Here is a 17628-nt window from a genome sequence, read left to right as displayed (position 1 = left end):
ACGGTTTGTGAGTTCCAGCCCCGCATCAGGCTCCGTGCTGACAGCGCAGAACCTGCTTGGGATTCTCTCTCTCCCTCTCTCTCCAAAGAAAGAAATAAGCTTAAAAAAAAAAAAAAAAAGAACCTAACAGGTACAGGTTGTTGTAGTAGGACTTAGGAGCTGTGGAGTTAAAGAGTTTCTTAGGCCGGAAGAAGCACAGAAACCTACTGCGTGTTCCGTGGCGTTGTGAGAATCGTGGAAGCAGGCAGAGGATCTGATGTGAAACCCGAACAACAAAGCCCTCATTTGTGAAACCTGCCAGCCAGCCCTGCCCCCTTCCTGGGCCCTGCTCCAGGTACCTGTCCCTGAGTGGAAGTGATAGTGGGGAGGAGGGTTGCCGACCTCCCAGGTTGGGGTTTGGAGCTGGGGGGCGGGGGGGGGGGTAGTGCTTCCTCCCGTATTCTTGTCTGAGACAAGGCACTTTGTTACTAGAATGAGCACCTCGCAAGTCTTGGTGTTCCCATTGTGTAGCATTCCTGGCCTCCTGGGCATCTTCCTGTCGTGGGAGAAGGCACACAGCATACACAAAGGGTTGGCACAAAAAACACTTTGGATTTCACTCTTCCGTTCATTAAGGGAATTTGTTCCACGGCATTTGCTTGCCAGATTAGTCACAATGCACGGGCCTTAGGGGGCCACATCGGTAGTCTCTTCTGTTACTGTCTAAAAGTCGTGCTCTCTCGTGGACGCAGTTGGGCACATTCGTTTTGGGGACTGTGAACACGAGGCAGCCAGGCATGTGCATGTGGTGGCTGTTGGGGAGGAGTTGCTAGTGGTCCGCAGATCCCCGGGAAGGAGGATTTGGTTTTTAAATTTTTTTTTTAACGTTTATTTATTTTTGAGACAGAGAGAGACAAAGCATGAACGGGGGAGGGTCAGAGAGAGGGAGACACAGAATCCGAAACAGGCTCCAGGCTCCGAGCTGTCAGCACAGAGCCCGACGTGGGGCTCGAACTCACGGACCGCGAGATCATGACCCGAGCCGAAGTCGGCCGCTCAACCGACTGAGCCACCCAGGTGCCCCCGGATTTGGTTTTTAATAAATGTCGATGCCTGTGTAGAATCAGTAAGTCTTTGGGGTAGGCTTAAAACTTGAAGAAGAAAAAAAAAAAACCATATATAGAAAAGACGAGTTAACTGAAGACGTTGACCTCCGTCCCACTGAAAGATGGTCTTAATGCGAAGGCCGTGGCAAAGGTTTCCAAACCTCATCTGATCCCTTCAGCGCAGAGCCCCAACATTTGGTTAATGTTTGTCCGCCAGCTCGATTTCGAGACTGGAAAGGTTGCATTTGGGAAAATGAACGTGGTACTGGTGAGACATGGTATGTTGTTAGTCTCCTAACCGGTTTGCAGGGAACTTGCAGAGACAGAGTGACTTCTCTGGCGTCCTCTAAATCTAGCCGTCCTCGGCAAACAGATCAGCTCTAGATGCCCGATGGTCCATTTTGGTTGATCCCTGGGGCTTAATTTCTTTCTGCTCACTTCTCTGGGTCACTCTATACAATTATGCATTATGTAAAAAAAAAAAAAAAGTCTATGCCTTTATTTATTTTTTTTTTAAATTTTTTTTTTCAACGTTTATTTTTCGGACAGAGAGAGACAGAGCATGAACGGGGGAGGGGCAGAGAGAGAGGGAGACACAGAATCGGAAACAGGCTCCAGGCTCTGAGCCATCAGCCCAGAGCCTGGCGCGGGGCTCGAACTCCCCGGACCGCGAGATCGTGACCTGGCTGAGGTCGGATGCTTAACCGACTGCGCCACCCAGGCGCCCCAGTGCCTTTAAAGCTAATATAACACGAGCATCGTGCATTTAAACAGAAAATTATGCAAATGCAAAATTGTGATGCATTTTATAGTCACGCTGACTTTTTATATTTCTCATATGTTAAAATATCCCATTTAACAGACACTATTATTACACAGCATTTCTTGAGTCACAACAGTGTACTTAATGTAAGTAATGACTAGAAATTATATCCATGGTGCAAGCGGGGCGGGGGTGGGTGGGTCGTGAATCCGCATTCTCTGGTAATCGTTACTTTGCCTTTTCTGACTTTTTGGTGAGGTTGAATTAGTGTACTTGATGTTACTCAGATACAGTCACATCGGACATCTCGATCGAGTTTATAATTCGTCTGCTTCTCTGAATTCAGAAGACCGCATTTTACGCATTATGTTCTCGTATCCTCGAAGTTCAAACTAGAACAGAGTCCCGTCAGTAAGTGTGGTCGCACTTCCTCCCTTGTCAGTAATTGTGGCCAGTGCAGTCCAGGAAGGCGCAGACAGGCGCTAACCACACCACTGGGACCTCCTAAGAGGGGCCAGGGAGGGATTTGTCAATGCCACCTTGGTGCTTTGTAGTACCTTCTCCTATCTAATGGCACCTCAGCAGATTTGGGGTGGTGGGGGGGGGCAGTGAGAAAAAAATGGCAGACAGACAAAGAGAAGGGGTTGGTCACAGTCCCAAGGAAGGTGCAGGGGTAAGCTTTCTATTTATGTAGAAGCAGAGGGCTCCATAGAATTCCAAGAGAGATTTGTGCCCCTGTGTAAAACCCAATTTGACTCCTAAAAAAAAAAATGAGGGTTCTTTTGTGCGTTCAAGGACTCTAAGGAGAAAGCGATTCCATAGACTCCTTGCATGGAACATTCCAATGTGACTCTCCCACTAGGCAGCTCGGCCGTCCCGCTGGCCCTGGCTCACCTGCCGGGCTGTAAGCGTGTCACTTGCCTCATGATTTCGTGTGGATGCATGCGGACCGGCAGATGGATGCCTGTTGGACTTTCCTGTAGCATAAAGGTTAGAAAAGGCTCCAGGGGCTCCAGCAGGAGTTTCTCTCACTGAAAGCACAGGGACTTGAATGTAACCTGTTCTCACCTAGAATTCCTGCCTTGGGTTATTATTTCTTTGCTATAGGAGGACTTGCTTATCATCGAACCTTAGTGGCTGGGACAGCCAAAACTAGTAAAACAGCAACAACAACAACAAACAAGCTGTTTCCATTGCTTTCAAGTGCATATTAGGCTGTACTGATAGTAAAGATGAGCAGCATTCTTTAAAGCATCTTTGATTTTGTGGATTTCTTTCTGGCCTCTTGACGAACTCTGAACTCTTGGCGCTGGAAGCGCTGGGGCATCCAAGATGAGAATTTAATGGTCATTGGCGCAAATTAGCTATCCCAAGCTGCAGCGTCAGGCGTAGACTTTGCTTCTGGTTGCACCGCGTGGCCTTAACGGATCTAACAGTTTTGCCCCTTTTTTCGTCCGCCGCGAAGCACAGAGGGTTGAGGAATGGACGGTCCCTGAAGGATTTTCGAGCGAGGGCTCGAGAATAATGTGATTCACTAATTATTTGCCCTCAAAATGAACATCCCACCAAACTCATTTGACCTGGGTATTGGGTACAAGCAGAGGGGGGGGGTTATTTTGATGTTAATGAAGTTAATGAGGTCTGAGCTTTAGGATTCTTCCATGGCCTGAGCCCCAGTCCAAAGCCCCGATCCTAATTTTGTCTTAACAATTTTGGCATTCTTTGTATTGAAGCGCTTACTCCCAAATTATGTAAGCTTCAGGCCTCCTAAAATCTGGGTCCGTATCTGGGTTACTAGAACATACGGGATGAACTTTGAGGGGGGCCTGGGTGGCTCAGTTAAGTGGCTGACTCTTGATTTTGGCTCAGGTCACCGTCTCATGGTTGGTTTGTGAGATCGAGCCCCATGTCAGGATCTGCACCGATGGTGCGGAGCCTGCTTGGGATTCTCTCTCTCTCTCTCTCTCTCTCTCTCTCTCTCTCTGCCCCTCTCCTGCTCATGGTCTCACTTTCTCAAAATAAATAAACATTAAAAAAAAAAAAGATGAACTTTGAGGTGATTGAAGGCATTTTCCAGCATTGTCTCCAATCGAGATGGCAAATAGTAAATCACAGTGAAGGATCATTAACATTCGTCTTAAAAACATCATCTTTCTGGGGCGCCTGGGTGGCTCAGTTGGTTGAGTGTCCTGACTTCGGCTCAGGTCACAATCTCGTGGTTTGTGGGTTCAAGCCCCATGCCGGGCTCTGTGCTGACAGCTGGGATCCTGGAGCCTGCTTCAGATTCTGGGTCTCCCTCTCTCTCTCTGCCCCACCCTTGCTCGCGCTCTGTCTCTCTCTGTCTCTCAAAAATAAATAAACGTTAAAAAAAAATTTAAAAACATCACCTTTCTGTAATTTTGTTGGAATCTAGTTAATCGTGGATAGGCACTCAGTATATTTGCTTTTACAAGTCGCTCGGAATGAGAGGAATCAGGCCATTGAAACGACAGAGGTGTCTCAGAGTTCAGCAGAGTGCCATTTAAGAAGATATTTGGGAAGATGCTGTGTACAAAACGGGTATAATTTTTCATTTATTCAAGGAACATTTTTTTAATATCTGAAGCATGCAAGATGCTGGGATGATGGAAAACCAAAGACAGGAAACATAGGTGCAAGTCCGAAGCCTTGTGGGTGTACACGATTACCCAGAGAAAAAGATGTACGTGCTATGAAAAAGTCAGGCATGATAGAGGGGAACACTCCTCGGCTTCTATACACTAGATGGCGCTGTGGGTGCAGAGGAAAGCTTGAAATTGGTTCTTTTGTTACTTAAATCTGTTGCAAAAATTATGTAGTCGAGAGCAAACAACACTTATAAAACTTGTAATTCTGGGTGGGGGGGAGGTATAGAATGCATTCTTAATTATTTTGTGATTCAGCATATGTCCTCTTTTGGTTACACTATTCAGATTTGTACGCAGAGTTGTATGTATGTATGTGTCCCCTTGTTAGAAGAAACTGATCACGCCCCGATGTGCTGCTAATCACAGAGTTTTCCCTGCCATCCTGTGGTCCTTTCCCTGAAATGAAGGTACCAGTCAGTGGTGTGTTTGATTTGCCGGTTAACAATAATAGGGGTCGACCGCAGCTCTACCTAATTCCAAGATTTGAACTTTCCTCTTTATTACCAAGATTTTAATTGCCACAAAAATAGCAATAGGAGAGGCTCGCAAGCCACTTCTGTACTGGCTGCCTGGCTGGTCCCTTTCACTGAGCCAGTGAGAAATCTTTGATGGCATTCTCTTCGCCAGTATGTCTTCTGTGAACGGTTTCTGTTAGGGCAGAACAATACTCTTTTGGGGATTATGCTCGAGGAGATTTCACACAAAGGCTAAGGAAATAAGGAAGTCTAAGGAAATGTGAAAGTTGAAAATGTTTTCAAATCGGGAGTTAGAAATAGCCTCGGACCCTTAGCCTTTTGATCTATCAGTAAAAAAACAAAACCAAACCCTCAATTCGAAGAGTTTGGTTGCCTTGGATGACAAATTGATGTGTATTTTCTATTATAGGGTTGTGCTTTAAATCTATACTCTTCTATTGGAAGTCTGACAGCAGAGGGGCGCCTGGATGGCTCAGTCGAGTCGGTTAAATGTCCGACTTCTGCTGTGGTCACCATCTCCCGGTTCGTGGGTTCGAGCCCCACATCGGGCTCTGCGCTGACAGCTGGGAGCCTGGAGCCTGCTTTGAATTCTGTGTCTCCCTCTCTCTCTGCCCCTCCCCTGCACACGCTCCCTCACTCTCTCTGTCAAAAATAAACAAACAAAAAAACGTTAACAGGGGAAAAGGAAATCTTTGCTTGTACGGAACTCCTCAGAGTCGTGAATGTTTTGTTGTGCTTGTTTTCCGAAAGATTCTGGCAGTTTCTTTGCCCTTTGTGGTGGGGCAAACACAAGTGACGTGGAGATTATACAGCCTCACCGATGAGTGCCTAACAGCTCCCAGGCAATTACAAATATGTCCCCAGCCCTCTGTCCATCGCTCCATCCTCACAGATAATGAGTTAAAGAAAAGCAATGACATTTGCCCAGAACGCTCCCTTTGAGCGAGTAAGCAGTGGCTCTTCTTTCAAGTTTTGTGTATTTGTTTTCAGCTTTATTCTTGGTTTTCTGCCTCCATCACATCTGAGTACAATTGCAACCTGGAGCCGTGGCTGGTGAGAAGTTTTGGTTTGGTTTTGTAACTCGATGGGGAAGTGCCATGGCCTGGAGTTGAGTTAGAGGAAAAGAGAGAGGTCTGAAGAAGGGGACGCAGGAGGAGGGGATGGTGCATGGGGAAGGTAAAGGCAAAACAGTGAGGAATCAGGCCTGTTTGGAAAGGAGTTTGATTAGGGAGTGTTGACTGAAGACGGGAGAGGGCTAAATTCCAGGTTAAAATCTGGGCTGGGCGGGTGACAGAACGTTCCAAGTTTGAATTTTCATATCATTGGGAAAATCACAGAAGGACAGAAAAGAGTCAGAAATGGGGATGTGATGACAAAAGAGAAATGTTTACTTACTTGACATAGGCAGTTTCTTTTTCCTTTCTCTCTTTTGAACCAATGGCGATTATTGAGTGACTTCTTTGGTTTCTGTAAACATGATTGAAACCTACCCTCCGAGGATTCTGCTGTGTTTTCTTTGAAAGAGTTTAAAATAGTCCATCTTGAAAACATAACAAACCTTTCAAAACAGCCACAATCGGGGCGAAAAACAAAACAAAACAAAACAAAAAACCCAAAGCAACCCAAACCAAAATAAAAACCATTGACGTCTCGTTTGCCTTTGTTTTGTTACAGAGAACTTTACCTCGATTTCGTGCAAGGCTCCTCCTCCTCCAAAGATAGAAAGGAAATTTCCACCTTATAACGGCTTTGGTTCCGAAGAGGATTCTCTCCGCACCTGCATAGGCCTTGTGCCCACGCCTCATCAGAGGAACTTTAAGAAGTTCATGGAGAAGAACAGGTGCTTGAGGGAACCATGATTTGGGTCTGATCTTTCCCAGATGTGTCGGGTTTATACTGTAGGCCTCATGGTGGAACTGATGATGCTTAGCCCCATGTAATTCAAAGTCCAGTAACATGCTGTTAGAGCTTTTCAACGGATTTAGTTTTCCCAGGATTCTTGAGACACGATGGACCTAGAACATTCTATAACTTTAAGGTGTACAGCATAAAGATTGGATATGTATAAATGTTGAAAAACAAAAAAAAAAACGGTCACCACCAGAAGATCAGTTCACGTCGGTCACCTCACACAGTTACAACTTTTGTTTTCCTGTCGTGATAAGAACTTTTAAGATCTACTCTCCCAGCAGCTTTTAAATACACGATAGGGTATTGTTAACTGTGGTCAGCTTGTTGCACATTACGTTCCCAGGACTTCTTGATCTTATATAGCTGAAGGTTTGTGCCTTTTGACCCCCCCCCCCACCCATTTTCCCAACCCCCAGCCCACCCACCCCCAAGTCTGGCAACCACCAACCTGATCTGTTTCTAGGAGTTTGGTTTTTTGAGATTCCATGTGGAAGTGAGATCACGTCTTTCTCTGCCCGACTCATTTCACTTAGCGTAATGCCCTCCGGGTCCGTCCACGTTGCTGTAAATGGCAGGATTTCCTCCTTTTTTTACGGCTGGATAATATTCCATTGCAGATATATGCCACATCTTCTGTATCCATTCATCTGTCGCTAGACGCCTTAGGTTGTTACCCTGTCTCGTTTCCTCCGGATATATTCCCGGTTGTAGAATTACTGGCCCATGTGGTGGTTTTAAGTTTTTTGAGGACCCTCCCTACTCTTTTCCATCGCGGTTTTCCCAGTTCACATTCCCTTTAACAGGGCACGGGGGATCCCTTTCCACATCCTTACCAAGGAATGGTCATTTGACTTCATTATCTCTTATTTCTACTTTTTTAAAAAGACGGAACACTTCCTGAATTTGCTGGTCATCCTAATGACCAAGGGACCATGCTGACCTCGGGATTGTTCTAACGCTAGTATGTGTGCTGCTGAAGTGAGCCCCTTGGGTGATTATTTTATTTTATTTTATTTTATTTTATTTTATTTATTTATTTAAAAAAAATCTTTTTTTAATGTTTATTTATTTTTGAGACAGAGAGAGACAGAGCATGAATGGGGGAGGGGCAGAGAGAGAGGGAGACACAGAATCTGAAGCAGGCTCCAGGCTCTGAGCTGTCAGCACAGAGCCCAGTGCGGGGCTTGAACCCACAAACTGTGAGATCATGACCTGAGCCGAAGTCGGCCGCTTAACCGACTGAGCCACCCAGGCGCCCCCCCCCCCCCCGGGTGATTATTTTAGAGTGCCATCTGGAAGCCCCTAAAGTTATATTATCCCCGATTTTTGTTGCCTTTCCATACGTATATCTCCTCAAGATGGTCCCTAGGAAATGGTTTGGAGTTGGGGTCAGCAAAATTTTTCTTGAAGACTCAGATAGCAAGGCCTTTGGCCTTGTAGTCCGTAAGGCCTCTGTTAAAACCACCCAGCCCTGCCATTACAACGCGAAAGCAGCCACAGATAGCCCGTAACAAATGTGTGACTGTGTTCCAATAAAACTTTGTCAATGGACACTGACATTTGAATTTCATACAATTTTTACGTATCACAAAATAGGTTTTTTTTTTTTTTTTTGGATGTTTTCAACCACCTAAAAATGTAAAAAGCCTTCTTCGCTCACAGCCCGTACAGAACCAGGCGGCTGGCCACGTTCGACCCACGTGCTGTCCTTGGCCAGTCCCTGGTATAGAAACTTCAGTGACTCCGTCAGTATTTTTCAGAGTCTTGTTTGACAATTAATGCTGTTTTAATTTGAGAGGTTTGGTTGAATTTCGTAACTGTAGATTGCTCCCATGGGTGAATATAATTTCAAAAGCTGGACTTTGAAAATTATTCCTGATATACACAAGGAAAAATCTGCCCCTCCCATCAATATGTATAGAATGTGGGAACTGCCCATGGCTGCTGTTTACTTCTGCAGGGAGAGCAGGCCCTGGTGAGGGAAGTTGGGGGAAAAAGTGGGAAAATGTCGCAGACGTTTGAATAGGAAATGGGCTGAACATTGAAGTCCTGTGTGAGGGAAATACTGAGTCAGGAGAACGGGTGGAGAAAAATACTAAAGGGAACGTGTAGTAAGACCAGTGGAGAAGAAAAAGCATTCTGAATTTGATCAAATGTAAGGAGATATGATTGTAGAACGTTAAAAAAAAAAATTTTTTTTAATGTTTGTTTATTTTTGAGAAAGAGAGTGAGCACGAGTGGGGGAGGGGCAGAGAGAGAGGGAGCCACAGAATCCGAAGCAGGCTCCAGGCCCCGAGCTGTCAGCCCAGAGCCCGACGCGGGGCTCGAACCCACGAACCACGAGATCGTGACCTGAGCCAAAATCGGATGCTTCACTGACTGAACCATTCAGGCACCCCTGATTGTAGAACATTTTGACACAGAGGGAACAGTAGTTTTGCTGTGTTGGTAAAAATGCCGAAAATATATTGAGAATCGTATAGGGTGTCTAATAGGCTATCTTTGCCATCACGTGATGACCTTTACCTTTTAAGAAATACTCCTTTACTTTTAAGGACTCTAGAGTTCTGTTTTTTAAGTTTTGGAATTGATGCTACTCCAAGTGTGGCCCCCACACTGGTTAGAAATCTTAATTCTTGGGCCTCAAGAATTTAGACCTACTAAAGGCAGAAACTCTGGCGGTGGGGGTGGGTGGGACCCGGCACTGTGTTTTAACCAGCCTTCCAGGGGGTTCTGATGGGCAGCAGGCTTTGAGAGCCACTGAATCCCGTCACTTAAGAGGGACACCAGCTCATACTCCACCCCCCTTCTAGATAATAGAGTTTGCAGTGAATTTCCAGAGCCGGACTTCCAATGGATACTTTTCACTAACTGCTGTTTTTCAGGGCAGCTACCCGAAGGAGGCGGGCAAGAAGAATGTCCAATTGTAAAAGGAGACGGAATTTTTCTTATAAGTAAACAAGATGAAATATGATCTAGGGTGTTGCTTCTGGAACCCGGGGGAAAACAGCTCCCTGTGGGTAGTTGCCTTAGTCTCTCTTTCTGTCTACACCGCATCAACTTGCCCACAGAGCACTGACTGTAGACAGCATTCCACGTCCTTGTCATGCTGTTGTGGCTGGACAATGGTGGTACAGGCACAAACGTGTCTAATTTTGTTTCTTTCTGTCCACTGCTCGTTCTGTGCCAGGAATACGCTTCCCTCAGGCTCCTCCCACACAGTGACCTTGTTTCCATAGTAACTGGCACATTCAGCCGGAGACTTACACAGGAGTTTGAATAACCCAAGGTTTTAAAACTGTGAGAACCTAAAGAAAACGATCTCACAAAGCATGCACAACAGTCTCTTGATGCTAATAAACTGGGAATTGAGACGCGCGATTGTATGTGACATATGTTGACTATATGCATATTGCTGTTAAAAATTTTCCTGGGTGCTAATTGTTGCATGAGGTTAATGGTGATCCACCATCCAATGAATCGTTGAAGGAAATCGTTGGGAGTTCCAGATTGAGGCCTGTGAGGTTTTTAATGGAATGGAGACTTTATTTTCTGGGTAAAAATTTCACTGTGGTAGCCTGCTGGGCAGATTGTCTAGTCTGACTTGGGAGAACCAGAATAATATCTTTCTTGTTTTTTTTTTTTTTCAAGTTTTTATTTATTTATCTTGAGAGAGAGCGCGCGCACACACGCACAACCAGGGGAGGACAGGGGGCGGGGGGAGAGAGGATCCCAAGCAGGCTCTGCTCGGTCAGCACAGAGCCAGACATCGGGGCGGGGGGGGGGGGGGGGTGGTGCTCAGCCTCACAAACCGTGAGATCATGACCTGAGTTGAAATCAGGAGTCGGATACTTAACCGACTGAGCCACCCAGGGGTCCCCAGAGTAATCTCTTCCTTGCTGCACTGATGGAATTAGTTACTTTGTTCTCTGCTGATCATACCTTTAGAAATAATAATAATAGTATAGTATTACTACCGCTCATAAGCGATTTGTGGTTATGGTATGCTAACCGCTTTACGATACTTGATCTCATCTATTCCTCAAAACAACCTCATGAAGTACATAATATTACTTGTACCCATTCTTCACATGAGGAAACTGAGGCTCAGAGAGGCTATGCAATTTGCCCAAGCTCACACAGTTAATGTTTAGTGGAACTAGGATTTAAACCCAGGGAGGTCCGACTCCTGGAGTTCACCTTCTTTCCACAGAGCCTGTACTTATCAGGGTGTGTGGCAATTACTTGTTTATGTAATTGTGGTGTCTCCCTCCCCCCCCCCCACTAGATCGAGAGCTCTCTGAGGGCAGGGACTAGCTTAACTGCTTCCCTCAGAGTCTGAACAGTGCTGGCTGCGGACTTGGGGCTCATTAAATATTTTGCCCAATAAGAGAAGGAACGGATGAGCAAGGAAGTAAATGGAATACACATTCACCCTTCCAGTTTTTACGGATAGAAGAGACAAATGACTTCCCACCAGGAAAGCTATCATCCCAGACTTGGGCTATTCATAGCCGTCTAGCATCCAAAACTCCACGGCTTAATCTTCATCTCTGACTTGCTTCAGATGTTTTTCCACCTGCTGTCTCCATCAGTCATGCTTTTTCCTTCTCTTAAGAATTTTTTTTTCTCGTCAATAAAAAGAAATCTCATCTCTTCCAACCAGAAGACTATAGCTCCCCACTGTTTGTGAGGTTTTGAGTAGGTATGAAGCACTGATCTAGGGGGCTTGAGATCCATCAGTGGACAAAACAGACGCAAAGCCCTAGCCTCCTACAGCTTACATTCTGGCTGGGGGAGGCAGACAGCGCGCAGTTCAGATGATAAATCAGTTTGTTCCGTGAGTATGTAGAAGGTGTTAAATACCACAGGAAAAGTCAAGACTGTAATCAGTTGCTATGAAAAGAATAAAGAAAAACTGGTAGTGTGGGGCTAAGGGACACCCCTGGATTCATTTTTTTTTTTTTAAGCGTGGTCTGGGGCACCTGGGTGGGTCAGTCGGTTATGCATCTGATTTTGGCTCAGGTACGATCTATCTCAGGGTCTGTGAGTTCGAGCCCCGCATCGGGCTCGCTGCTATCAGCACAGAGCCTGCTTCAGATCCTCTGTCTCCCTCCCTCTCTCTGCCTCTCCCACTTGCTCGTGCGCTCTCTCTCTCTCTCTCTCTGAAAAATATACACTTAAAAAAAAAAGCACAGTCTGGATGGACCTTACTAAGGAGGGGGAGCAGATCTGTTCTAGGCAGAAGGAAGAGCTGGTGTAAGGACCCAGGGCAAGGCTAACTGGATAGAACACATGAGTGAAGGAACAGAGTAGACCGATTAAGAGAGGTAATAGAGGATCAGATCCTATAGGACATTGTAGACCATTGTAAGGATTCTTTTGACTTCAAGTGATAAGGGGAGCCTTTGGGAAGTTAGAGCAGGGGAACGACTTGATCTCATTTATATACTAAAAGAATCACTCCAGGGGCGCCTGGGTGGCTCCGTCAGTTGAGCGTCCAACTCTTGATTTCGGCTCAGGTCGTGATCCCAGGGTTATGGCGTTGAGCCCTGCGTCGGGCTCTACGCTGAGTCTGGAGCCTGCTTGAGATTCCCTCTCTCCCCCAGCCCTGCCCCTCTCCCCGACTCGCACTCTAAAATAAAAAAATAAAAAATAAAAAAATCACTCTAGCTGCAGCGTAGAGAGTAGACTGTAGAAAGGCGATGGTAAGAGTAAAGATTAGTTCAGAGGCTACTGCAGCGGTCCAAGAGAAAAGTTACGACGACTCGGATCTGGGTGGGTGCCGTGGAAGTGACGAGACAGCAGATTCCAGAAATATTCTGAAAGGTTGAATTAATAGGATTCCCTGACAGATTTGGACCGGAGGTCTGAAAGAAGAGAGGTGTTTGTAAAGATGACTCCCAAGGTTTTGACCTGAGCCCCTGGAAGGATAGGGTTGCCATCTACCGAGATGAGAAAGACTATCGGTAGAGTAGGTGTGGGGCAAGAACAGAAGTTCGGTATGGGCACAAGTGAAATTTGAGATGTCTCTTTGCTATCAAGTGGAGATACTGAGTAGGCAATTGGATATATATACAGGTCTGCGGTTTGGGAGACAGGTCTGAGTTAGAGACTGAAGTTTGGAAGTCATCAGCATGGGATTTAAAGACCTAATATTAGAAGAGATCACCAAGGGAGTGAGTATACACTGAGAAGTGGATGACCAAGCTATTCCTTGTAGAGTACCGTATTTATAAAAACAAAAGAGCGATCCACGTAGAAGTGGGCCTGTGCAGTTCAAACCCGTGTTGCTCAAGAGTCAACTGTATGGTGTAGGTGGTTACGGCAAATACCTGTAGGGGTGTGTGTTTGAACCTGTCCTGTGGCCCGGAAAGCCAGGTCGAGCAATATATAGGTGGTATAATAGGAAGCAGGGAAAATGCTAGTTGTTCGAGCACTAGGAGTATTGTGATAAAAAGAAAGTTTAGACAGTTTTGATCATTAGTTTATTAGTCAAGGAAATAGCTGAAGATACTAGCAGTGTTTTTCAAAGTGTGCTCTGGGGGACCGCTTCATCAGAATCTCCCAGGGAGCTTATTAAAAATGCAGGTTTCTGGAAATGCAAGCTAACTACCAAATCCGTATCTCGGGGGGGGGGGGGGGGCGTGTAGGACTCTGGATTCTGTATATTTAACAACTTCCCCGGGTGACCTTTAAACACAACAAAGTTTGTGAACCGTGGCTCTAAAGATTTTGTTTGAGTAAATCATATTCCTGACTGATGAGTTCTCCAGAACACAAGACATAGGTGAACAAAAGGCATTTTCAATGTGAAAAACCCACACTAACCATCCACACTTCTAAATGTATGGAAGTTCTAAGAAGCTAAGTTTACAGTAGTGTCCTTCAGTTGTTTGGGTGGTATTTCAGGTATTTGTAACAGTTAATGGGTCTTTCATGAGACAGGGGTTATATAATCTGTTACTTACTATTTTTTTAAGGTTTATTTATTTTTGAGAAAGAGAGTACAAGTGAGGGGCAGAGAGAGAGAGAGAGAGACAATCCCAAGCAGGCTCCACACTGTCCGTGCAGAGCCCGATGCAGGTTCGTGAGAACCGTGAGATCATGACCTGAGCCAAAATCAAGAGTCAAATGCTTAGCCTACTGAGCCACCCAGGTGCCCCCATAATCTGTTACTCACAAATCTATTTATGCACCAGAGAAGATGGTTGACCAGGTATAGCTGCCCCCATGCTATCTGAGGTCTGTCTGAAGCCACAGAAACTAGGAAGGAAGGAGACAGAGCTGTGGGCACCTGGCTGTTTGGCCCGGGCTACCCTAAGGCTGGCCTCCCAAACCGCTACTTCCCATCTCCCGTGAGGCCTTACGCCAACATAGCTGGGAATTTGGTACCACGCCTTTTCAGCCGTTTCTTTGGACACTTGGGAGAAAGGGGCAGAGAAAGGCAAGTCGGAAATCCGATTTTTGTTGTTGTGTCTTCGTCGCTGTGACCGCAGGGAAAGGATACTTTTCGGCATAGGAGAATCAAAGCGGGGGGCCTCCCTGCTTCGAGCTGTGACAGGGAAGTGATGAAGTTCATGGTTTATTTTACTCTGTGCCTCCTTGAGGCAAGGATTTTGATGATCAAACTCCTCCCCGAGGGTTGAGGATTTTACAAAGCCGTGCTTCTCCTGATGGACCATGAATTAATTTTAATTTCTTCAATGACCAGGCAGTGAACTTTGGGAACTTTTTTTTTTTTTAAGTTTTATTTATTTATTTTGAGTGAGCGTGCTTGCAAGCTGGGGAGAGTCAGAGAGAGACAGAGAGAATCCCAAGCAGGCTCTGTGCTGTCAGGGTGGAGCCTGATGCAGGGCCGGAACTCCTGAACCGTGAGATCGTGACCTGAGCCGAAACCAAGAGTCAGATGCTGAACCGACTAAGCCACCCAGGCGTCCCTGGGAACTTTTGATCCTAGAATTTGATCCCTTCTTCCATCTATCGGACTGTTGTATTCTAAGTGCAAGTTTCAATCTATGTGGGTCTTTTAACAACTTTCTACATTTATGGGGTGCCTACAATGCAAAAAATATTATATTAGACGATGGTTTATAAAGACACGTAATAGGCACTCACAGTATGGGTGATATGTGCTATAAAGGGGCAGGTCTATCATATTTAATGTAGTACAGGGGGCACTTCCCCTGGCCGTCTAAAGAATAAGGGATGTTTTTTTTCAACATTTTTTTTTTTTAATTTATTTTTGGGACAGAGAGAGGCAGAGCATGAACGGGGGAGGGGCAGAGAGAGAGGGAGACACAGGATCGGAAACAGGCTCCAGGCTCTGAGCCATCAGCCCAGAGCCTGACGCGGGGCTCGAACTCACGGACCGCGAGATCGTGACCTGGCTGAAGTCGGACGCTTAACCGACTGCGCCACCCAGGCGCCCCAAGAATAAGGGATGTTTTAACTAACTGAGAAAACTGTTCTGCATTTGGATCGAAAGCCTTAATAAGAAGGTGGTTGAACTTTTTTCGACTTCAGAGAGTTTGTATCACTATCCAAACTGTAGCACATCCCGTGGATGGGGGAGATGGGTGAAGGAGGTCAACAGGTACAAACTTCTAATTATAAAACAAGTCCTGGGGATGTAATACACAGTATGGTGATTATAGTTAATAATACCGTATTGCATGTTTGAAACTTGTGAAGAGAGTAGACCTTAAAAGTTCTCATCAAACTGAGGGTTGATGGGGGGTCGGGGGGAGAGGGGAAAGTGGGTGATGGGCACGGAGGAGGGCACCTGTTGGGATGAACACTGGGTGTTGTATGGAAACCAATTTGACAATAAATTATACTTAATAAAAGATCTCATCACAAGAAACACAACGTATAATTATATGTGATGACGGATTGTGAGTAGACTTATTTTGGTGACCACATTGAATCATTATGTTGTATACCTGAAAATGATACCGTGTTGTAAGTCAGTTATACTGCAGTTAAAAAAATATATATATAGCACACCTTTTGCAAGTTTTTTTTATTTTAACGTATGTAATAAGGCTGTAACTCTCATTTCTCTTCCATTTAGCTATGGCAACATAAGCAATATACTCCGGTTTTTTGCAAAACTAATCACACACAAACGTGTGGAACGGGACAGGATGTTTGTCATTTCGTACTTTCTCAGCGATGACACGATTTCAGTGTTTGAACCTATAGAGAGGAATTCAGGTAGGAGACACAGCTCTCTTCTAGCAATTTTCTCAGAACAAGTAGCTGTCTCTTCATTTTTTTTTTTTTTAATGCTTATTTCTTTATTTGGAGAGAGAGCATGCACGCAAGAGCGGGGTTAGGGGCAGAGAGAGAAAGAGACAGAACCCCAAGCAGGCCCTGCCCTGTCAGCACAGAGCTTGACGCGGGGCTCAATCCCATGAGCCATACGATCATGACCTGAGCGGAAATCAAGGGTCAGACGCTTAGCCGACCGAGCCACCCAGGCGCCCCACAGCCTAGATGACTAAGATCGTGGCTTTCTTCTTCTTCCTTTTTTTTTTTTTTTTTTAACCACTGAACTTCACTTTACAAAGCTCTCTTAAATGGGAACCCAGACATATAAAATGATGAAAGAGGAACAGTTTGGTTGACTCCGGGCTGGGGGACTCTGGATGCTTCCTTCTGGATACTGTTCCCCTTTCCTCTGTGGCCTCTGAGGTTCCTCTGTGGAGTCCAGGAGCTTCCGAATCATGGTCTGTTCCACCCAAACACAGCAAGACGAGGAAATCTGTATTTTTGAGTACCACGTGTAAAATTTTTGCGTAACTCTAAGACAGTCCCAGATTAACAGATTTCATCTTCAGTGCCTCCCTTCCTCTGGCTTCTCTGTCCGTCTGAGGCTCAGGCCACGGTTCCAGCACCCGGGTGCACGGAACGCGTCTCTGCAGCGTGCTGATACCGTGGACGTGGCTGAGGAGAACCACTGATTTTGACTCCCCGGATTATGGAACTGCAGGGCTCTGTTCTTTGTCCCAACACGTTGAAAACTTGTATCTGTGCTGAAGGCACATCTGGGAAGAATCATCAGTGGTGTGCTGGAGAACCGGCTCTCTGAAAACAATTTAAAAAGCCCCAATTTGTCAAAACATTTGCCAACTGCCATGGTTGTAGATGCCCCAGCCATAGTCCATTTCAAGCAAGCAACACTAACAACTGGCTTGAAAAATCCCTAAACATTTAACAGGCGGCCATTATGAGCTTGTATGAGCCATTCTGCACACCGATGAATAGCGAACGATTTGTAGAGCTAAGGCTGCGTAGTGATCTGAATAAGGGATCAGCTCTTAAAATACGAAATCACATAGGAGTCATGCTCTTCAGGGTCAAAAGATCAACCCTGGGGGCGCCCGGCTGGCTCAGTTGGTAGAGCATGTGACTCTTGATCTCAGGGTGGGAAGTTCAAGCCCCGTGTCGGGTGGGGAGCCTATAAAAAAAAAAAAAACCCAACAAAACTGTACATCTAGAATGGGGAAGAGTCTGGCCACACAGATTGTAGCACTCAGAAAACAGGGTGCTGGAAATCAGCTATAAGCTTACTAATTATAGTAGCAGCCATGATTGAGTACCCACTGTTTACCCTTACAAAAACTTTATGAGGTTTTGTGTTAGTCTGGATCCTCCAGGGGCAAACCTCAAGATGAGACTGAACGTACAAGAGATTTATTAGGCGAAATGCTGGCGAGGGA

General features: G+C 45.6%; 1 protein-coding gene across 2 annotated transcripts in view; it reads left to right on the top strand.

Annotated features, from left to right (window-relative positions):
* The window catches only part of EFHC2 (EF-hand domain containing 2), a 202536-nt gene that overhangs the window by 98911 nt on the left and 85997 nt on the right, over positions 1-17628 (top strand). For both annotated transcript variants that reach the window (XM_047844969.1, XM_047844970.1), the window contains 2 exons: positions 6665-6830; positions 15978-16120. In XM_047844969.1, coding sequence (XP_047700925.1) covers positions 6665-6830; positions 15978-16120 — 309 coding nt within the window. The remainder of the gene's footprint in view (positions 1-6664; positions 6831-15977; positions 16121-17628) is intronic.

The sequence above is a fragment of the Prionailurus viverrinus genome, chromosome X (assembly GCF_022837055.1).
Source record: "Prionailurus viverrinus isolate Anna chromosome X, UM_Priviv_1.0, whole genome shotgun sequence".
Taxonomy (NCBI): domain Eukaryota; kingdom Metazoa; phylum Chordata; class Mammalia; order Carnivora; family Felidae; genus Prionailurus; species Prionailurus viverrinus.
The sequence above is the reverse complement of the archived record's forward strand: the minus strand, read 5'-3'. Positions and strand labels throughout refer to the sequence as shown.